Source organism: Neoarius graeffei, chromosome 8 (assembly GCF_027579695.1).
Source record: "Neoarius graeffei isolate fNeoGra1 chromosome 8, fNeoGra1.pri, whole genome shotgun sequence".
NCBI classification, from domain to species: domain Eukaryota; kingdom Metazoa; phylum Chordata; class Actinopteri; order Siluriformes; family Ariidae; genus Neoarius; species Neoarius graeffei.
The window spans coordinates 78,037,445-78,061,398 of record NC_083576.1 but is presented as its reverse complement, the minus strand read 5'-3'; the positions used below and the strand labels follow the sequence as shown (position 1 = coordinate 78,061,398).

Here is a 23,954-nt window from a genome sequence, read left to right as displayed (position 1 = left end):
ATATTATATGATTTATTAGGTTTGTTATGCAAGCAGTGAAGACAGGAAATTGAAATTCACCTCCAGTCATCCGTTAGTTGTACAGGATGTAAAACAAACAGGTTGCAATCAGCGGCTTTCTTTCAACCCCAGAAGGTCAGGTTAACATCAAGCATGCCCAGTGCATCGAGGACGGAGGAAGTGATGTAAAGAGGAGCAATTAAGGGTTTATTTTAGAAAGGAATGCCAAATACAGATTGATATCAGGACCAGAAAAATACTTGTTTCTGATTTAACAGTTATTCCACGAAATCGAGTCGTACATGAGCTGATAGCCGACGAGGTGCGTACCGTAGCACCGAGCTGGCTGTAATCCATGTACGACAAGATTGAGTGGAATAGCTGTTTTATTCTATCCATATTCACTGGATTTTCAGAAACGGAGCATTTTTATTGTTATTTTTTTGCAAATTGGATAAATAAAAACTTTATACAAAACGTCCGACAAAATCATTTCTGCTTAGCATGTAAACGAACCACCGAAATGACAGGAGCAATTTGTGACAAATGCTATAATAATAATTCTTGAAAAATAAAAAAGATACGTTCTTACAATCAAATACTTTTATTCCATATTTTGTTGCTTTTTTTTTTGTATTTTTGGGGGTTTTGTTTTCGAGTAGAGTTTTTATTTCGTCCTCGGTTGGTTCAGTAACACGCTCCGTTCCAAAAGAATGTTTTACTCTACTCATGGTATATGAGCTGATATCCTAGTAGTAGAGAACACGCAATTGCTCATATCAAGTGAATGTGGACAGAATAAATAGAGAATATTACACAGTTGCGTGAAGATATTAAGTTTATCTTCGAGTGGTGAATGTACATTTCACGAGTGAGTGAAGCGAATGAGTGATATATTTTTCAACACGAGAAGATAAACTTCATATCTTTACACAACCGTGTAATGTTCTTTATATTACATGGACACCTCCACAAAAAATACGCAAGTTAATCAAAAGAATTTTAATTTTGAACCAGTTCTCCATTCTGACAACGCGCGTCCAGCCAGCGGGAAAACACTGGGAGTGACATCATCGGAGTGAAACATCAGGAATTATATCACTCAGATCCGCGATGTATTTCGCATGAAAAATGCGAGTTTTTCAATACAAGAAGATAAACTTCATATCTTCAAGCCAACGTGTGATTTTCTTTTTATTATATCGACACGTTCATAAACAAAAAGTACCTAAATTTATCAAAACAATTCATCGATTTCATCACGAGTCACATATAGAGATTTATGTCACGGTTTTGGTTCTCCATGTCCCGCATGGGGCTCGAATGAAAAATATGAGTGGCATATTTCCCAGTAAAACACTCGTGTCTATATAATAAATTATGTCATGCTACAGTATGTTATGCTATATTATATTGTAATGTTATGTAACCATGTTGGAATGTCACCATGACAATGAGTAGAAATAATGGTTTGAATAAAAACAAGGCTTTTATTTACGCATATCCTTTCACATTCCCAAATATAAAGAAGAAAAATGAACAACTTGGATTTACACAGAAAGTTGTTATTAATAGTTCGTTACTGTTATGTAAGTCAGTTATGACTAAGCAAAACATGTAAGTTCGTTATTCTGGCGTACGAGAAAAGTACAAAATGCAGAAATGTTGCAATATTATATTTAACAGTTATTCCACGAAATCGAGTCGTACATGAGCTGAAAGCCGACGAGGCGCGTAGCACCGAGTTGTCTATAATCCATGTACGATGAGATTGAGTGGAAGAACTGTTTTATTCTGTCCACATTCACTGGATGTTGAGAAAGAGTATTTTTATTTTTTGCAAATTCGATAAATAAAAACTTTATACAAAACGTTAGACAAAATAATTTCCGCTTAGAATGTAAACAAACCGGCGAAATGACGGGAGCAATTTGTGAAAAATGCGATAATAATAATTCTTGAAAAATAAAAAAACCTATATATGTTCTTACCATCAATACTTTCATTCCATATTTTGTTGCTTTTTTGCATTATTTGGGGTTTTCTTCTTCTTTAGGTTTTTTGGTGCTTGGCAAATCAACTTAAAGGTGCATTACTGCCACCGACTGGGCTGGAGTGTGGAACAGGAGATATTGTGGAGAAAAACTATATTCTTTTAGCTATTTCTGTTTCTTTTAAATACTTGATAACAATTTTGGGGGTTTTGTTTTTGAGTAGAGTTTTTATTTTGTCCTTGATTGGTTCAGCAACACGCGCCGCCATTTTGTTCTCTTCTGTTCTGTGAACATACATTCTATTTCTCTATGCGCTGTCTTAATATATACTAATTTGTCATGTTCTATTCTGTTCTCTCCTGAGTTATCCTACTCTATCCTATTCTATTCTCGATTTCTATCCATAAAGCATTATACTGTCATTCTTAGTCCTGGGTTATGACTTTAAACTGCAACCGGTGGTGAGTCTCAGGTCCGGGAGGACTTGAGTACTGGGGAAAGTAGAGTTATCCCTTAATCACCATTGCTCCCAGGTCCGCTCTGACTCGGAGTGGTACAGTAGCACCTGCCTGCGTTCCAGCTATGGGTTAAACAGTACATCACCAATAAGGCGCTGGCAGCAGGGCACTTTTCGGTGCAGTGTGGCAGATGAACCCAACAGGGTCAGTGGTACACCTCCAGATGGCATGGGGAAGAGCCACTCAAATGGCCATTGGATGGTATCACTCAGCAAGTCAGTTGTCACTGTGGGGCAGCTTCCATACCCGTCAGGTCTGTGCCACTTTTGTGCACTACTTGGCCTCAGGTCTGGAGGTCCAGAGAGACAACACGATGGGGGCATGACATTGTTTGTCTTATCTTATTGTGCAAGGCACTTCGTTAGGAAAGGAGAATAAGTCTGGTGCGGGCCTCGCATCCCATCTCTGTTTCTGTGCATCCTGATAAAGCAGTCATCATTGCTAGTGATGTACAGCCGATGACTCATGGTATATGAGCTGATAGCCTCATAGTAGAGTAGCCAGTCAGAGTGTGCGATTGCTTGTATCAAGTGAATGTGGATAGAATAAAATAGGATACTTATTTTGAGCAGGAAAAACATTTCTGCTTCATATTCTTCACTTGTATGACATGAATTCCTTTCTGATTTTGGAATGTTGTGTTACATAACACATAATCGTCTGCCATTTTCTGTCATTATTTGCACTGCACTTCATGCAGTTGTGTGTATTGAAGACCTTGGATGAGATGATGACAAGACAACGACGTGATTATTTATTACAGGAATTACAAACCCTGATCTATAACGCACTTTCCTACAGTTGATTAAACCTGGATCAACCTTAAGGCTGTAGAAAGATCACTAGTAGACATTACAGTCCATGCTATTCCATGAAAAACACTTCACCCGTACACGTCCATGAAACGGATCTATACGAGAACGTCAACTCTTGCTCAAATGCGGTTCTGAAAATAAACATTTTGACATTTCAGCGACAGCATGTGCGATTTTGATTGATGGCACTTTACTACATCAAGGCTGGGTTTCCATCCTACAGGCAGCAGCTCAAGCCCACCAGAGGTCAAGTGCTGAATAGTAGAATGTACCAGGCCAAGATAAACTGTCCTTTCCACCATTGGCTTCCACTTTTTAACCAGTCCTGAATTCCTTCCTTCTGATAACCGCTCTCCGAGGAGTTCCCTCCGCAGCCCGAGACAGCCGTGCGCTTATTACCCATCCAAAAAACGAGCTGCGGAATTCCTGAAATACTTCTGCGACGTTGTTTTGCAGCTCGGAGGGAACATAACGATTCAAAACAGCAGAATCAGGTCGATAGGCGAACTTCCATTTTGCTCTGGCTTCGCCTTCCAGTTCCCGCTCGGCATGTTGTAATAAACAGACTCCTATCTGCTGGAGTTAAGAGGGAACTGGGAATCCTCAAATCAAAATGCTATGCAGCTTTTTTTTTCCTTTCCCTAATCGAATGCCTGGTACCAACAGCTCTGTATTTACACAGCCTGAGCTTGGAGCTGCTGTTTTTAGCCGTTTCAAGGTGGTTGGAATAAAAACATGTCGAGTTATCAAAACCTGAGCCAAAGATGGGTTGTTGTTGGTGTGTAAAGCATGAAGGAATCAGTGAAAAATCTAAACCACATGGAAATGAGATAAGGGACACCAAGAGTGTTGCAATTAGGCCGTTATAAATACATTGGTACATATTAAAATATCCATTAAAGCTACACTTGTATCCACAAGTCATGACTTATTATTAACATTATAAATGCTTAAGCAGTGTAGGCTACATTCCAGTAATGACGCCAAAGCTGCAGTCGTGTAGTTACACAGTACCTGGTACCAGCACACACCGGCACGCACTTCCAATGCCGTGATGTCGGAGGCGCTGAAGATAAATCCAAATTATGTGTTTGGTTAAGCACCTGGCAGAGTAACTAATGGACCTCCAGTCAACCTCTCAATAAACTATGGCAGTGTCTTGCTCAGAAAAATGGTCTCATTTGATTAACTGATTATCCTGTTGGTCTGGGTGACCTCCTTCTGTGTGTGTGTGTGTCTGAGAGATTCATTTAGTGTTACCCAGGATGCCCTTTTCAAACCCATTTTTCATTCGCCAAAGTCTAGTTGTGTTCTTGACGTACAGCGCAGCAAAAGGGTTTTCTCTGTTCATAGTAGGAACAAAACAAAAAGCAAAAATTATTTGTTCAAACTCAAGTGTTGACTTGTGCTTGTCTGAACCCCAGCAGTGACAATTTATACCAAATGGCGTCCCAGTTGGAGTGCATGGCCTGGAACCCTGTCAACACGCTGGCATCCGGCATCAAGAGGTACGTGAAAGTGACCCGATATCACAGGAGGAATTCATCCACATGTGGATTAGTGCTTATTTTTCTCCGAGTTCACTTCGGAACAGGAAAGCACGGCTAGGGCGTGCCACTAAACCACATCTCTGATCGTTCACTCACACTGCCGTCGTTCTGAGCTGAAAAAGTGGCTTAATGCTGTAAAGGTAAAAAAAAAAAAACAAAGAAAAATTTTCATCCCTTTTTTAACTTCTGAAATGTTTCAGGAATATAACAGCAGCAGATTATTGCAGCCAGCTGGGCCTACAGTGCCATGTGAAAAAGAAATAATTATAGTCATGTATGTATTAATGAATCGTTTTGCATATTCAACCGTTATGTCGTGACGTGTCAAAGCCAAGTATAGATATACCGAGTAGAATATTATCTATAAGATGTGTATGAAGGATATTAAAAGATCCTCCATTAACTATGCAATCAAAGTTTATTTTATAGAAATGTCATATGGTATATGTAAGGAATAAAACACAAGACCGCATGGCGTTATGGGGGGGAAAAAATCAATGACAGGATGGGAAACTGATGGGAAACTATTTTCCTCTAATGGCATGTCCCAACATCTTTTATTCCTCTCATATCAACAGTACAGTGTAAAAGTCTTGGGCACGCGTAAAGAAATGCTGTCGACCAAAAATGGCTTAAAAATAATGAAATGAAAAGTTTCAACATTAAAAATACTATGAACAGTAAGCAGTAAGCTGTAATAAATGAACAAATACAAAGTCAATATTTGGTGTGAGATGACCCTTTGCTTTAAAAAAAAAAAAAGTCTGAGGTATAATGAGTGGAGTTTGATATGGAAATGAGCCGTAGGTTTTACTGAGCGTCTTCCAGAACCAGCCGCAGTTCTTCTGGACACTTTGACTGTCACACTCGCTTCTTCATTTTGCCCCAAAACCCAGTAACCTTCATTATGTTTTCTTTTTTAATCTGAAAAGTGCTCTCTTATGGAATATACTGCTCAGATACAAACTTTTTTTCTTTCTGTAACATTTAATTTTGTGCTGGAAAACGAATGAACGTTTGGACTCTAATGTTTTTGTACTGACTCGATAATGTAGAAGTCATAGAATATAAATCTATAACAAAGTTTGTATAAAAAAACATGTTTCCTAAGACTTTTTTTGCACAGTACTGTAATATCATACTTTTATAGTAACATTTAATGTTATGAAATGCCAACGAAACAAGTTATTACTTACATTCTAGCAGCTATAAACAGTCATCCCCTCATCAAGCTTGCTTTTTTCTGTCTTAAAGTTAAGTTTAAAAATTTAACAAAACTAAAAAGATTACGACTTTCCTAACTCTGACCCTGGAGACTTCTTCTAAAGTGTTAACAAACCATCTCATGGAAGACATCATAATATTTAACAGTTATTCCACGAAATCGAGTCGTACATGAGCTGATAGCCGACGAGGCGCGTAGCACCGAGTTGTCTATAAGCCATGTACGACGAGATTGAGTGGAATAACTGTTTTATTCGATCTACATTCACTGGATTTTGAGAAACAGAGCATTTTTATTTTTATTTTTATCAAATTCGATAAATAAAAACTTTATACAAAACGTCTGACAGAATAATTTCCGCTTAGAATGTAAACAAACCGGCAAAATGACGGGAGCAATTTGTAAAAAATGCGATAATAATAATAATAATAATTCTTGAAAAATAAAAAAGATACGTTCTTACCATCAAATACTTTCATTCCATATTTCGTTGCCTTTTTTTCTGTATTTTTGTTTTCAAGTCGAGTTTTTATTTTATCTTTGGTTGGTTCAGCAACACGCTCCGCCATTTTCTTCTTCTCCATCTTTAGGGTTTTTTGGCGGTTGGTAAACCAACTTAAAGGTGCAGTTCCAGCCCAGTCAGTGGTGCATACTTGATAACAAAGTGATATATCTGACTTGATGCGCGCCGCCATTTTGTTTTTCTCTACTCAAGGTATATGAGCTGATAGCCTAGTAGTAGAGTAACCAATCAGAGCATGCGCTTGCTCATATCCAGTGAATGCGGATAGAATAACAACAATGATATCTTTTAAAATCTTTATTTTGAGCATCCACCATACAAGTAAGTCTCTGTGTAAAGTGTTATTTTATAACTGATAACATTACAATGAGTGCGTTAATATAAAGCTGTGATTTGCAGCCAGGATGACTGTTTGAGCTGATGGTATCGAAAATTAATCTACACCTTCAGAAAAGAAGATACAATTACATCCTGGGAACGTCCAAGGAATGTCAAAGTGCAAGATACTAAACTGGTTAAACAAACTTTTTGGTCCAAAAAAAAAAAAGCATCTCTGTGCACCATTCTTTCATGGCAAAACTCCATGCTCTTGGTTAGTGTGTGTGTGTGTATGTGCACTCTGTTTTGTCTGGACAGAGAGCGATATCCGGCCATATATTTCCCCCGTGGCACCGTAGCCTTGAGCGAGCCGAGAGCCGGCCCATAGGGAGGAAGGGAGCGCACTGGGGGAGTAGTGGAAGTGCATCGCTGCACAATAGGACGGCCTATCCTCCTGTGGGACGCAGCCGAGTATCCACAGCCCCCATCCTTCCAGGAGTAAAAAAAAAAAAAAAAAATTAAAATTAAATAAAAAAATCAGACACCCCAGTGTCTCCCCTGAGGATTGATACACAAGTGCTCTTGGTGCTGTTCTATCCAAAGATGATCTCAGACTATATCCATCCATCCAGCTGATCTGTTCATCCCTGGAAAAGCTTCACTTAGACATAGACATACAGGCAGGGTGCTCTGCTCGCGGCTGGAGCCCGTGAACGAATGAACTGTGAGAAGATTTATCACAGGATGCTGTTTTGTACTGTCCTTCAGTCTGGCTGGCTTTGCATACAGACAGACAAAGAGAGCTTTATAGTTACCGTATCACCCTCACTAAGTCAGGATGTGGACGTCTTTTAATAACTTTGGCTTGTGCAAAAAACAAAAGTAAGAAAAATTAGCTCCTTTTCACATCTACTGCTATGTTATCTCAAGATAACAGTGAAAGGAAATGCTTGTTCCGACTGTAAGACGAATCACAGGTTGAAATTAATTTGCTTATATGTTATCATTTCTATAATAACATCTTACACATAGAACTGGACATCAGGCTCCGCATTAAAGGGATTAAAACATTGCTACGGTGACGTTTCCTGTAAGGAAATGTTTAACATTTAACATATCGGTAACATTTTTACCATTTTCTTTGCCTTGTTCTATTCAAGACAGGCTGGGGAAGAAGCGAGTGCTCATTGCTGCTATAGCATAAGTGATTATAGCAACGTATTAATAACAAACTTGTTTCACAGATGCTCCATAACATTAAATGTTACTATAAATGAATAAAAAGTCGTATACTTTTAATATATACTCACCGGCCACTTTATTAGGAATACCCATCCACATGCTGTCTTCTGCAGTTCTCTAATCAGCCGATCCCTTGATTCATAAAATCATGCAGATACAAATCAAGAGCTTCAGTTCATGTTCACAACGTTCAAACATCAGAATGGGAAAAATTGCGATCTCAAAGTGTGACTTCCTTTCACTGTGGCATGGGTGTTGGTTTGAGCCAGATGGACTGGTTTGAGCATTTGAGAAACTGCTCCTGATCTCCTGGGGTTTACACACACAACAGTCTCTAGAGTTTACACAGAATGGTGCGAAAAACAAAAAAAACATCGAGTGAGTGAGTAGGCGACAGTTCTGTGGGTGGAAACAAACGCCTTGTTGATAAGGTCAGAGGAAAATGGACAGATTGGTTCGAGCTTTTGTGCCAAGAAGGATATAATAACTCATAGCAACTCTTTACAACCGTGGTGAGCAGAAAAGTACACTGAAAAAAGTAACCTATAGAATTTACCCAATAAATCTGAGGTAACAATTTGCATCGACTTGTTTGGGGTAGATTTAATTCCATATATTGAGTATAAAATAACTGAAATAAAAAGCTATGAAATACTTAAATAAATTGGGTAAAATTTACCTCACATTTATGTATCTATTCAACAGCTACTTTCTCATTGAAACTGGGTAAAATTATCTCTTGTTTGCTAGTAGGTAATACCTGATAGTTACTAATCAAAGGTAATTAATATCAGTTAGTAACCATTACTTATTCGGAGAAGGTAAGATGTACCCCCCAAAAAAAGACTTACAGATGGTTCAATGTTTTTAATCCATAAAATCATCAAAAAAAAACCAAACACAGAATAAAGTGCAGTACAACAGCTTCACACAACATTTCAAGTAATGAACCTGTTTTATAACTCACTAACTAACAGCGTCAAATGTTGTTTCTGGATAATTGGCTAATGCAAACAACACTTTCAGCCGGAGAGAGGAAGATGGCAGTCCGAGAGTTCCCTGTCCCGCTCACTCAAACGCACGGTCTGACGCATGCGCAATTTGGAGCACAGGACTCACGGCTTTGGGGTATATTTTACCGTATTTTTCCATGTAACGGCTGTTACTCTTAACGAATAGGTAGCATATGTATAATTTACCCATTACTTTATAATTCCTTGGCTGACTGCAATAATCGAGTAAATTTTATATGGTTTGCATAGATTATATTTACCACTCTCCAAAATCACTTCTTACAGTGCATCTCAGCATGCAACAGCAGAAAAGCCCATTGGGTTCCAGTCCTGCCAGTCAAGAACAGGAATCTTCGAATCAAGAACAAGTTCCTATTAAAGTGGCTGATGAGTGTAAATTTTATTAGTGTTGGCAAACTGTTGTAGCATAAGAGGAATAAATAACATCCTCTATAACCGGATGCGCCAAAGTGTTTTATTCTTTGCATATTTAGGCGGTCAGAGAAAGAAAAATAAAACGCAGCTGCTACAGCTGGAGAAAAAGAAAAGAAAAAGCAATCGCCTCACAGCAAGAAGGTTCTGGGTTCGAGCCCAGCGGCCGACACACGGCCTTTCTGTGTGGAGTTTGCATGTTCTCCCCGTGTCTGCGTGGGTTTCCTCCGGGTGCTCTGGTTTCCCCCACAGTCCAAAGACATGCAGTTAGGTTAACATGGGGCGGCCTTGGGCTGAAGTGCCGTTGAGCAAGGTACCTGACCCTTAACTGCTCCCTGGGTGCTGTAGCATAGCTGCCCACTGCTCTGTGTGTGTGCGTGTGTTCACTGCTTCAGATGGGTTAAATGCAGAGGATGAATTTCACTGTGCTTGAGTGTACATGTGACAAATAAAGGCTTCTTTTTCTTCTTAATTATGCCACAATACTATGGAATATGAATTTGCTGCGGGGCAGCATGGTGATGTAGCGGTTAGCACTGTAGCCTCACAGCAAGAAGGTCCTGGATTCGAGCCCAGCGGCTCACAAGGGCCTTTCTGTGTGGAGTTTGCATGTTCTCCCCATGCAAAGCCATCTAGATGATTCTAGAGCACACAAACTGTCCAGTGTGGACATACTACGAAATATGAACAATGTGGTACAGTAATTAACGGTTATTCCACAAAATCGAGTCGTACATGAGCTGATAGCCGACGAGGCACATAGCACCGAGTCGGCTATAAGCCATGTACGACGAGATTGAGTGGAATAACTGTTTTATTCTATCCACATTCACTGGATTTTGAGAAACAGAGCATTTTTATTTTTATTTTTACTTTTTGCAAATTCGATAAATAAAAACTTTATACAAAACGTCCGACAAAATAATTTCCGCTTAGAATGTAAACAAACCGGCGAAATGACAGGAGCAATCTGTGAAAAATGTGATAATAATAATTCTTGAAAAATAAAAAAAGATATGTTCTTACCATCGAATACTTTTATTCCATATTTTGTTGCTTTTTTTTGTATTTTTTTTGGTTTTCTTCTTCTTCTTCTTCTTCTTTAGGGTTTGTTTGGCGGTTGGCAAACCAACTTAAAGGTGCATTACCGCCACCGACTGGGCTGGAGTTTGGAACAGGAGATATCGCGGAAGAAAAACTATATTCCTTTAGCCATTTCTGTTTCTTTTAAATACTTGATAATTTGGGGGGTTTTGTTGTCAAGTAGAGTTTTTATTTCGTCCTTGGTTGGTTCAGCAACACGCTGTGCCATTTTGTTTTTCTCTACTCATGGTATATGAGCTGATATCCTAGTAGAAGAGTAGCCAATCAGAGCACACGATTGCTCATATCCGGTGAATGTGGATAGAATAAAAAGCAGATAGATGATTAATTGTAGTTGCCAAACAGATAGAGTAAGAACAAGTATGACTCTTGTTAGAAATCTACCCCATTATGCACCACAAAGTGGCAATAACGAACATGGCGAAGAGTAAGTAAGTATACATGCAAAGTATAAAATGATTATATACATCGGAATCCATTTAAAAGTCACCTTTATGTGCTGTTCTGTATTACTACAGAGCAAATACTTTAAAGTATTTGGTTATACTATGCGGTTTGAGACTATGCAGCTTATAAATTGTTAGTTGGGAAATGTCTAGGGTGAAACAGAGGAAACTTGTGCAAATCCAGGGTCAGAGAAAAGGCCAGTGTACTTCGGGTTCAGGTATAAATTCAAGAGAAAGAGAAAGAGAGAGGCCCTGCATTCCCCATCCGTCTGTCTAAGCAGCCCTACCTTGGATTGTTGAGGTGAATATATTGCACTTCGGAGCACAGAGCAATTTGCCCTGATGTCAAGATAAGTTATAGAGATGAGCCTCAATGTTTTATAGCCAGTCTTGCCCTATATATGTTACCTAAACCCCACACACTAAAGCACAAGGAGCAGTAAGAATGCATGCTATTCACACAAGGGAAGAAAAAAAAAGACTTGGTGTTTAAAGCATTTTGACATGTGACAGTCATCGTTCTTGTTGTTGTTGTTTTTTCATGTGGTGAATGGTGGCATGTTGGTGTTTTGCTTTTCAGCACATTCTACATGCCATACAGTAAATCCACAACATGGATCAGCTGCTGATAAAATCCTGGAGGTTTTGCAGATTGTGTTCACGTGTCGTAACCACAAGAAAATAGCAGATCATAGGCATCATTCAATGACTAGACAGCAGAATAGTTCATAATAACAACGTTTGTTTTTGTTAACGTTTCTCACTTTATTGACCGAACCAGAGTTCATCATCAGTAAGTAAGAAAGCGAGTGAGCCAATTTTATTTATAGAGCACATTTAAAACCATGTCTATATATGGTTGACCAAAGTGCTGTAAAAATACAGTATATTAAAAAAAAAAAGGTGGGGATTAATATATTCCTGGGATCCTGATCATCTTTTCCTTATTGTTTCTGTAAATTTACTGGATATACCGTACATTTTTATTCTATCCACATTCACTGGATATGAGCAATCGCGCGCTCTGATTGGCTACTCTACAACTAGGATGTCAAGTCAAGTCAAGTTTATTTGTATAGCGCTTTTAACAATAAACATTGTCGCAAAGCAGCTTTACAGAATTTGAACAACTTAAAATATGAGCTAATTTGATCCCTAATCTATCCCCAATGAGCAAGCCTGCAGCAAGGAAAAACTCCCTCAGACGACATGAGGAAGAAACCTCGAGAGGAACCAGACTCAAAAGGGAACCCATCCTCATTTGGGCAACAACAGACAGCCTGACTATAACATTAACAGTCCTAACATAAAGTCAGCTTCGTTGATGCTATAAACCCCCACCGACGGAAACCCGAGCGCAAAACCGTTCACAACAACCGCAGTCCCCAAGTCAGCAAGTCAACTGCAGTCCTAAAGTCAGCAAGTCAACTGCAGTCCCCAGCCACAAAAGCACCACTGCAAGAGTCCAGAGCGTCCTCCAGGGGCGACCCCCAACTGTCCACATGGGGCCGCTCTCCACAGGAGCGATGCGATGAGACTCCAACCAGACACAGGGCACCAGGATGGATCAGGCAGGTCTGAGGAGCAGAAGAGGCCAGCATCTCGATCCCAGGACATGCAAACTCCACACAGAAAGGCCCTCGCCGGCCACGGGGCTCGAACCCGGACCTTCTTGCTGTGAGGCGACAGCGCTAACCACTACACCACCGTGCCGCCCCAAAAAAGAGAGATTATATATCTCAATACACATATATGAAGCAACATATAAAGATTATACATATATGCTTGGACATGCATTTGTGAAAAACATTATTTTATTTGAGATCAACTTCCTTTACTTGTCAGGTGCAAAGAATGTCTCGGCTAATTGGGTTAAAATAGTGTACATGAATTTTTGTTGTTGCTGTTGAACTATGTCTGAATAAAATCGAGAGAAATGTTAAATCAATAGTGCGGTTTCTAAGAGTTGAGAATTTCTCATGAGCAAAGTATTGTGTGTCTCCTCCTCATCACACAGTCATACAGCTGGTTATGAGAGCGACCCGAGCACGCCCATGGTGTACAGCTGCAGCACCCAATACCGAATACACACCCATGGAGTCTTCAGAGGCATTCAGGTCAGTACACACACACACAGACACACACTACAGTACAAATAAAGCACAATGCAGTCTTAATCATACCATTACAGGCCCAGTCAACTGATAATGTAATTGTTTCCAGAGCGATATCATTATATTCATAGAAAAACACATTTGGATACATTATACAGATTTTTAAAAAATGCTTGCCAAATTTCCCTAATGTCTAAAGTGTTAATATATAGTATTAACAAACATTATTCTAAGGATTATTCATTAATTAAGCTAATTATGTTAGCTGGTGTGTGTGTGTGTGTGTGTTTGTTGCCCTGCAATGTCACCTGGCTATAAACTGAGCTGGCAAGACTTCGTTTTGTGCTGATCACTCACACGTATATTTCAGTCCAATATCATTCAGAGCAAACTGGAATACATTGGGATTTTCCCCCATTTGCTAATACAAGGCCAAGGTCAGGGCAAGGCGCAAACACACGCACACACAAACTCGTGCTTGTGCACACTGTGCATACACACCCGTCCTCTGAAACTCCCCATGGTTCCTCCACAATCGTAACCCCACTGCAAAAGAGCACGCTTAAAAAGGTGACGAGTGATAAAGCAGACCCGAATGAACAAGTAAGTGAAATGAACAGCAAATAAATAACAATAAAGCCAGGAAGAATGGCTCTGACGCAATTTGAGAGGAAGCAGGAGGCTGCCAGAACATTTGAGACACTTGAAAGGCATTTTTGGATGAGAGAAGAGAAAAGGAATTAAAAAAAGCTCCATTAGAAACAAAGCTACGGTTTCCATTTGCAACCACATGCTAATAAATCATTAAGTCTTAATTAATGTCTGTCAGCAGTCTTAAAGCAGTGCGAGCAGAGATTCTCCAGAGCTAGCTCTTCATTGAGAAGACTGTTTAAAATAATAGCAAAAAAAAAAGAAAACCCTCTCCTGAGTGTTTTAGAAAGCATTAGGCAGTGCAGTGAGAAGTTTAAGTATACCGTTTGCTGGAGGAGATATGTCATGCGAATTAATTAAAAAAAAAAAGATTATTCCATCCACATTCACTGGATATGAGCAGTCGTGTGCTCTGATTGGCTACTCTACTACTAGGATATCAGCTCATATACCATGAGTAAAGAAAAACAAAATGGCAGAGCGTGTTGTTGAACCAACCGAGCATGAAATAAAAACTCAACTCGAAAACAAAACCCCAAAAATACAAAAAAAAGGCAACAAAATATGGAATGAAAGTACAGTATTTGATTTTAAGAATGTATCTTTTTTTACTTCTTCAAGAATTATTATTATTATTATTACTATGATAGCATTTTTCACAAATTGCTCCTGTCATTTCGCCGGTTTGTTTACATTCTAAGCAGAAATGATTTTGTCGGACATTTTGTATAAAGTTTTTATTTATCGAATTTGCAAAAAGTAAAAATAAAAATGCTCTGCTTCTCAAAATCCAGTGAATGTGGATAGAATAAAACAGTTATTCCACTCAATCTCGTCGTACACGGCTTAGAGCCGACTCAGGCCCTGTCCACACGGCAACGGATTCAGGTGAATCTGATAAAATTGTTTATCGTTTCGGCCTGGCGTCCACACGGCACTGGCGTTTTGGGTGCCCCAAAACGAAATCTTTTGAGAACGGGTTCCAGAGTAAAAAAATCTGGCAACGGCGCCGTTGCGAAGTTGTCTGGATGAGTAGAACGGATTTGTTTACGATGATGTCACAACCACATGACTGTCAGTGCTTCACGCCGGGTAGAAGTGTAACGAACTCGATGCGAGTTGTCAACAAATCCTATAACTTGGTTCATGAAACGCGCTTACAAAATATTTTCACTGTGAATATTTATTGTGTAATGGTGCAAAGTGAGAGAGAGAGAGAGAGAGAGAGAGAATAGCCCTTAGGGCAGAGTCTTTAGTCCAAACAATGCGGAAGCAGTACCAAACCGCGCACCGCCCGTGCGCTTTCCAAAAACAAAAACAATCCCGCCAGCAAACATAGGGAAAAAAAAGGAGCGCTCTCACCTCTTCAGATGTTGGTTTAAGTCTGACAATACATTCCTCAAAAAGGGCGTAGAAGAACAAAGTAATCCATCAACGTGTAGCATTCAATTTATTCCGGACCATTAAAGAATTCTGGAGGATATCAGAATGTTGGCGTACCGGCTTCCATCTACCCCCATTCATTCCTCTTTCCGCATCTTTTGTTTTACGCTACTGATTAATAATCAAAACTTTATGTGGCTGATGCTACAGAAGAAAGGGTTTATGCGCATGCGTCTACTTCTTCTATTGTTCTGGTGTCTCCGATGGGACCGTCTTACAGCGCACGTAGTGGTGTGGCATGTGTATTGCATCGTTTTCAGCATGCGTTGCGTTGCCATATGTACCTGAAATTTTACTGATCCATTGCCCATGTGGACGCGATATTTAAAAAAAAAAATCTCGTTGCTGTTGTCGTGTGGATGTAGCCTCAGTACTACGTGCCTCGCTGGCTATCAGCTCATGTACGACTCGATTTTGTGGAATAACTGTTAAATATAGAACAGGGTGTATAAGCATGTACTTGACTGACCTTAATATACACGCTATAAGAACAGCACACGAGCACAATAGCCATGTTGGTGACCGTGGCATAGCGTGTTATCAGTCCCATGGGGTCAAGAGATGAGTCTGGCAATGCAGCCTTAAAACACTTTAGTAATTTACTTATCAATAACATTTACCACACATTCATTACCAAACCAGCGTATAGAAAAACACCATTATGCTAAGTGCTAGCTAATTAAGAGCAGATGGGCCCTAAGGGTGAGAAAATGAGGGGTGGAGGAGAGCAGCCATGGGATAAGGTCGGCCTAACATCCGTGACTAACAGCTCCCATTTGGCGGCTAAATCGGTGGGCATGGGTGAGTCCCAGTGATCATTTCACAGCTAATTCTGCAATAATGAGCTCTTGATGAGCAAGCTATTTTGGTCAGGGCGAAGAAACACAACAACGATGTGATGTGATCATGTCTTTTATTTTCTTCCAGCTCACCTGAGTCCTGATGAGCAGCAGCACTTTCACACCTTAACGACAGCCATGAGTCGTTTCAGAATAAACCTTGAAACTGTTCTTCTCAGTTGATTGTGTGTAATCTTTTGCTGTAGGATGTCAGAAGGGTCCCTGGCATCACTCCAGCCATCGTGCGCTCCGAGACTAACGAGAAGCGGCCGTTCATGTGCGCCTATCCGGGATGCAACAAGCGCTACTTCAAACTCTCTCACCTCCAGATGCACAGTCGCAAACATACAGGTACCGAGAGCTTCCGAGAAAGACACATACGTGGTTCTCCAGAGCACAGGTTCTCAACGTTTTTCAGTCAGGAGCCACTTTATTTGGAAAAAAAAAAACAAGCTGCTGAAAAATTAGGCACAGTATTGATAATGTATAGAGTAACACTTTGGATTTATTCGAGCTGGAGTTTTTTCATTTCTGAAATTTCCACCCATTTTCATTCAAATTCTCATTAGATTTTTGTTGAGATCATTATTAATTAATGGTAGGTGGTGATTTACACCGCAAAAAGTAGAAAATCCCACACCCCTGGGGATCACCAAACGCTGCTTTGAGAAGCATGGATCTAGACAACACTCATTAGCACAGAAAGAACATTCCGTGTATCTCCAGTATAGATTGATATTTTCCTGTACTGTGTAATTTTGTGTTTTCCCTGCAGATAAACACCAGATCAAATTCTTCCAAGTTCTGGTTTTGTTCCAACTCCAAGCCTGAGTCATATAATCAAGACCAATGTAATGCTGATTAACCGCAGATTTAGAAACAGAGCCAAAATTTCGGACTGCCTGTGTGCTTTTTAGACTATTTAACCGCTGCACAGTGTACTGATGCTTTTGATTCAGTAAGAATTTTGCTGTTTGTGTTGTCATAACATACAGTACTGTGCAAAAGTCTTAGGCACCCTATAGTTTTTTTCCCCCATACCAACTTTCTTATAGATTTCTATTTTATGACTTCTACATTAGGGCGGCACGGTGGTGTAGTGGTTAACGCTGTCGCCTCACAGCAAGAAAGTCCGGGTTCGAGCCCCGGGGCCGGCGAGGGCCTTTCTGTGCGGAGTTTGCATGTTCTCCCCGTGTCCGCGTGGGTTTCCTCCGGGTGCTCCGGTTTCCCCCACAGTCCAAAGACATGCAGGTTAGGTTAACTGGTGACTCTAAATTGAGCGTAGGTGTGAATGTGAGTGTGAATGGTTGTCTGTGTCTATGTGTCAGCCCTGTGATGACCTGGCGACTTGTCCAGGGTGTACCCCGCCTTTCGCCCGTAGTCAGCTGGGATAGGCTCCAGCTTGCCTGCGACCCTGTAGAACAGGATAAAGCGGCTACAGATAATGAGATGAGATGAGACTTCTACATTATCAAATCAGGACAAAAACATTAGAGTTCCAAACGTTCGTTCGTTTTCCAGCACAAAATTAAATGTTACAGAAAAAAAAATGTTTGTATCTGAGCAGCATATTACATAAGAGAGCACTTTTCAGATTAAAAAAGAAAATATAATGAAGGCTGCTGGGTTTTGGTGCAAAATGAAGAAGCGAGTGTGACAGTCAAAGTGTCCAGAAGAACTGGGGCTGGTTCTGGAAGACGCTCAGTAAAACCTACAGCTCGTTTCTGCATAAAACTGCACTCATTGTACCTGAGACTACTTTTTTTTTTAAAGCAAAGGGTCGTCTCACACCAAATTGACTTTGTTTCATTTATTACTGCTTACTGTTTATTGTATTTTTTGAATGTTGAAACATTTCATTCCATTTCATTATTTTTTAAGCAATTTTTGGTCTACAGCATTTCTTAATATGTGTCTAAGACTTTTGGACAGTACTGTAAATTATTTGTGAATCTGACAAACGATTAGGAATATAAACTATTTAAAAAAAAGCACAATGATTTTTAGTTTACACATGTAGAACAAATTAATATGCTTTTATTAGATTCCTGATATTTCTAGCCACATTCACTGGATATGAGCAATCGCATGCTCTGATTGGCTGCGGAGCGTGTTGCTGAACCAACCAAGGACGAAACAAAAACTCTACTTGAAAGCAACACCCCCAAAAATACAAAAGAAAGCAACAAAATATGGAATAAAAGCGTTTGATGGTAAGAACATACCTTTTTTATTTTTCAAGAATTATTATAATCACATTTTTCACAAATTGCTCCTGTCATTTTGCCGGTTTGTTTACATTCTCAGCAGAAATGATTTTGTCGGACATTTTGTATATAGTTTTTATTGATCGAATTTGCAAAAAATAAAAATAAAAATGCTCTGTTTCTCCAAATCCAGTGAATGTGGATAGAATAAAACAGTTACTCCACTCAATCTCGTCGTACATGGATTATAGACAACTTGGTGCGACGCACCTCATTGGCTATCAACTCATGTACGACTTGATGTCGTGGAGTAACTGTTAAATATATGAGCGGCTGATTTAACAGCCGTTTTAGTCAGTTAATATCATCCATCCATTATCTATACCATTTATCTGTCAGGGTCATGGGAGAAGCTGGCGTCAATCCCAGTTGACTTTGGGTGAGAGGTGGGGTTCACCCTGGGCAGGTCGCTAATCTATCGCAAGGCTCACATTTTTTCATCTTTCAACGGTTCTTTTTTCCTGTTAATTTTGCTAACCCTAGTATGAGCTAATGTGATGTTTACTATATTGTTTGTTCAGAAGGTAATCTTTTATATGTAATCTTTTCTATATTACAGGCATTTAGCAGACACTCTTATCCAGAGTGACATACTACATACCTAGAGCAGCCTTGGGAGCAGTTGGGGGTTAGGCGCCTTGCTCAAGGCACTTCATCCCTTCCTGCTGGTCTAGGGAATTGAACCAGTGACCTTTTGGTTCCAAAGCTACTTCTCTAACCATTAGACCATAACTTCCATTGTGTACACAGAGACTTGGACGGTGGACGCTCCATATGAACAGTTGTTTTTTTTTACCCCCCAAAAAACATGAAATCATTGATATGATTCCACAATATTACATTTTTGATTAAACTACCCTATATGGCCAAACGTATTTGGACACCTGACCATTACACGCCTGTGCTTTTTGAATACTGCATTCCAGATGTTGCCCCTAAAAAAATGCCAATGCCAGTAGTTGTTAGTGTTGACAAATTGCGTTGGTATACAACCAATAAAATACTTTGGGATGTTCTGTTATTGGGAAAATAATCAATTTTGGGATGGTAAGAGTAACTCTGCTTTGTGTCAGGCCACATTACAGTACCTCACTGATTATTATTTTCCTTTCCCAGCACATCCTAAGTGTTTTATTCTTTCCATAAAACCAGCCAATCGAGCAAAGTCACTGTGACCGTTCCAGTCGTTGGAATAAATGAAGTTGGTGATAAATAAAGTAATGATTGTACTTTATCCTCTAAAGAATGCGTCTTGTTTTTAAAAGTGAACTGAAAGAGCAAATTGATTGCGTTGTAGGTGAAAAGCCGTACCAGTGTGACTTCACAGACTGTGGCCGGAGATTTTCCCGGTCAGACCAGCTGAAGAGACATCAGAGGAGACACACAGGTTTGCTTCATCCATCTTCATCTGTCCTGTCGTCTCTTTCCCTTTCCTTCTGCCTTTCGATTTGCTCTTTACACCAGAGAAGAAATGCTAGCCAGGACAATCCTTATGGATCAAGCCACAGATTAAAACTCTGTGATAAGCAGCTTATATTTTATTTTCACAATGACTCATTCCTTATGGCACTTGTGTATATTACGTGTAAGCCATTAATGCTAATATAAATGACCCTTTGCTAGCAAAAGTACATCGAAGCTGCATAATATAGTCTAACGTGGTGATATAACACAGTCGGTTGTCAGCATGAATGTTTAGAAATGTGTCATAACGTGTGAGAAAGTCTGTGAGAAAGTGTCAGAGCTGAAGATGGCAACATTTTCTTGATTCACTGCCTGTTGCAGATGTATTGCTACTAGCAGGACACGCTCTCACTTCATCCATCCAGTGTTAGAGAAGAGAGATGTAACGCTTCTCTTCTAATCTTCTTCCTCTGAGAAGGGATTCCCTCCTGGCCTCTACTGTAGCCTATACTCTTTCTCTCTTTGTGTGCTTGTGTGTGTGTGTGTGTCTGTATATGTGTGTGTATGCATGTAGGCGTTAAACCTTTCCAGTGTGAGACATGTCAGAGAAAGTTCTCACGGTCAGACCATCTTAAGACCCACACCCGGACTCATACAGGTAAAACAAGTGCGTAAAACTTTTATTTTTTCACATCTTTTTCCTCTCTTTTCAATTATCTAAGAGGTCATACATTTTATTTAAATATTTTATCCATAGATTTTATTTAGTCAATGAAATCCATTTTTAAAAATAAATTATTTAACGTTTGCTTTTCGAAATCATGACCTCCTTAAAGCCACCCTTAACGTCATAAAATCTGTTTGGAAAGTGTGAAGTTTCAAGTTAATATAGAACACTGAAAAGGCGTGTGTTACTGCATCACCAGAGCCAATCAAGTTGCATTATGCAAATACAAGCCAGGCAACATCGATATCAATTGGGAAGAGGTAGACACAGTGCCCTCCACAATTATTGGCACCCCTCCCTTGTAAAGTTTCGTAAAAAGGGTTAGAAAAAAATCCACCTGTTGGTGAAGTCGCGTCATCTCACACTGAAAAAATGAGAAAAATCCAACATTTAATTGAAATGAATTTATTCAGACAAAAACAAATCCCTCAACATGAAATAATTATTTTTCAACAAAAGCACTCTGCCACTATTATTGTCACCCCTGAATTTAATACTTTGTACACCCTCGCTTTGAGAGTAAAACAGCACTGAGTCTCTCCTATAACATTTGATAAGGCTGGAGATACAGAGCAGGGCATCGGAGACCGTTCCTCTTTACACAATCTGTCCAGATCATCCAGGGTCCGAGGCCCTCTCATGTGCTCTCTCCTCTTCAGCTCAGGCACAGGTTTTCACTCGGGTTCAGGTCAGGGGACTGAGATGGCCAGGGCAGAAGCTTGATTCTGTGATCAGTGAGCCATTTTTGTGTTGATTTGGACATCGGATCATTGTCCTGCTGGAAGATCCAATGACGACCCAGTTTTAGTTTCCTGACAGAGAAGCCAGATTCTGATTTAAAATGTCCTGGTATTTCATGCAGTCCATGATGCCATGGACCCTCACAAGGTTTCCAGGGTCTTTGGAGGAAAAACAGCCCCAAAACATCACAGAACCTCCACCATATTTTACAGTTGGGATCGGGTTCTTTTCATTATAGCCATCCTTCATTTTACACCAAACCCACTGCGAGTGTTTTTTGCCAAAAAGCTCCATTTTTGTTCCATCAGACCAGAGAACACAGTTCCAGTCAAAGTTGTAGTAGTGTTTCGCAAACTTCAGGTGCTTACATTTGTGGTTAACTGACAGAAATGGCTTTTTCTCAGTCATGTCTTCCAAATAACCTGTTGGCATGGAGGTGGAGTCTGATGGTGGTTTTGGAGACTTGGAAACCCCAAGATTTTACTTTTTCTTGTAATTCACCAACAGTCATCCTTGGGGATTTTTTTTTTGCCTCGCTTACCCTCCTCTTCCCTGTACAAGGTGAATAACTTTTTTTTTTTATAACCATTCCCTGACTTATTAAGGTCAACACACTTCTCCCTCATTTGTTTTGCGTGTTCTCTTACCTTTCCCATGTTGATGGATGACTAAAAAAAACCCTGTGTCCGAAATCGCTCCCTACTCACTGTATAGGGCACTATAGAGTGAGGACGCCATTTTGTAGTGTTGTCTGAAACCTTAGTGAGGATTATTTACACCCTATATAGTGCACTCAAAGTATCCCACAATGCACCACGAAAAGTAGTGTACAACGATGGTCGCTAACCAAAGCAATATATCCCATCATGCATTGCGGGCGCACTGAAAGAAATCAAATTAAAAGTCTCAAATTTGAGTTAATAAAAGGCAGCGGCAAAGAAGAAAGAAAGTATTCGGCCTGGATTTAAAAAAACTGAAAGCTGCAGGTACTTTGTATTGATTAATGTGGGAAATACGCTCATTTTACAAAAATACATGCGTGTATTTATTATTTTGAAAACCCACCAGCCGACTGATCTGGCACATTTTAATTGTGCGACAGTAATGACGTAAATACCAGCGCGACGGACTAGTGTCCGAAAGCGTTTTTTCATTTTACCAATGAGCTCACTACATAGTCCTCTATATAGTAATTCCCTATATAGGGAGTAGTGAACGAGTGAGGGATTTCGGACACAGGGTAAGGGAATTAGGCCTCTGTGTCACCTCATATTTGTTCCCCAGTTAATCACAAAGTCATGGATTACAGCTTGAAAGTTCCTACACATTCCAGTCAACTCAAAAATACTGTACAAATTAAAAGGGAAACATGCTTCAGTTACAGCGTGTTCACCATAATTTCCAGGGGTGCCAATAATAGTGTCAGGCATTGTACAGTATGTGTCAGGTTGATTGAGGTTTCTATTTGCATATTCATTGGAATTGGATTTTATTTACAATTCATAATTCCAAACAGCTGAATTTTCGAAAACGTTTTGAGGGTGACTTTAAGATTTTCCTTAGCAAAACCATCTTCCTTGATCTCTGATTTAAGCTCTTCCTCTGATCTAAACTGCTGTTCTCTTTTCCCTCAGGTGAGAAGCCTTTTAATTGCAGGTGGCCAAACTGCCAGAAGAAGTTTGCCCGATCTGACGAGTTAGTCCGGCACCACAATATGCACCAGAGGAACCTGACCAAACTTCAGCTGGCCATCTAAAGACCTTGCTGTCACGAAAGCTGCTTCTGCTGTCAGATATATTCCAGTCCTGCAGGTCTTGGCTCTGCATGTTTGGCTCGAAAACAGCTCATGACGGCCGTGGTATTTAGTTGATGAGTTGAAAAAATATAATAAACGGCTGTGTTTGCAGCCTGCGGTGTCTCTATGACTGGAGATTGAACTTTGCGCAGTTCTAGGATTTACTTCACCTGCCCAACGTGTTATATTCAAAAGTAACTTGTTCACTTGTGTAGTATTTGACACATGATAAGATTGCCATTTAGATGATTCAGGTCTCAAGAACACTGTTGCTAGGTGACAGGGAAATATGGCAAGCGAGCATAAAGCCAGCTAATGACTCAGGCTATGATTTAGCTAGCTGGCATGAAGCCGTTAGGTTTTTTCGAAAGGTTGAAAATGCACAGTGAGAGCAGAACCAAGATAAAAATGTCTGAAATATAAACATTTTCCTCAGAAATGTTGGTAATTTATTATGAAAAGATTCGCTGTATAAAAATTACAACGATTACGCAAAGAATTTACAGCATACAAAACTTCCATGGATTCCACCATGCTGAGGAATGTGAACAAGGATGGACGAATCATAAATCTGTTAGCTTAGCATACTGGGCAAATGTCTCATGATGAAGTTGCCCCCCTCCAAAAAAAAAAAAAAAATTAAACAATTGGGTAAAAATGCTGGACAACTTAATGTAATAAACTAGTTAGCTAGTTAATTGTATTTTGTCTATGGAAGCTGATTAACCTGACTAATGAAAACCGATGTGTGTGGTGCAGCAGGTGGTGGAATCTGGACAACTTTATATCATAA

General features: G+C 39.8%; 1 protein-coding gene across 11 annotated transcripts in view; it reads left to right on the top strand.

Moving 5' to 3' along the window:
* wt1a (WT1 transcription factor a) overlaps positions 1–23,122 on the top strand; it is a 32,763-nt gene extending 9,641 nt beyond the window's left edge. For 3 of the 11 annotated variants that reach the window (XM_060927058.1, XM_060927067.1, XM_060927059.1), the window contains 6 exons: positions 4,755–4,835; positions 13,198–13,297; positions 16,434–16,578; positions 19,792–19,881; positions 20,473–20,565; positions 23,001–23,122. In XM_060927058.1, the coding sequence (XP_060783041.1) occupies positions 4,755–4,835; positions 13,198–13,297; positions 16,434–16,578; positions 19,792–19,881; positions 20,473–20,565; positions 23,001–23,122 (631 nt within the window). Of the gene's footprint in view, positions 1–4,751; positions 4,836–6,300; positions 6,307–6,724; positions 6,745–8,386; positions 8,411–8,935; positions 8,939–13,197; positions 13,298–16,433; positions 16,579–19,791; positions 19,882–20,472; positions 20,566–23,000 lie in introns of all 11 variants that reach the window. The other 8 variants (XM_060927060.1, XM_060927061.1, XM_060927062.1 and 5 more) reach the window with 8 other exon arrangements.
* Positions 23,123–23,954: the final 832 nt, after the last annotated feature.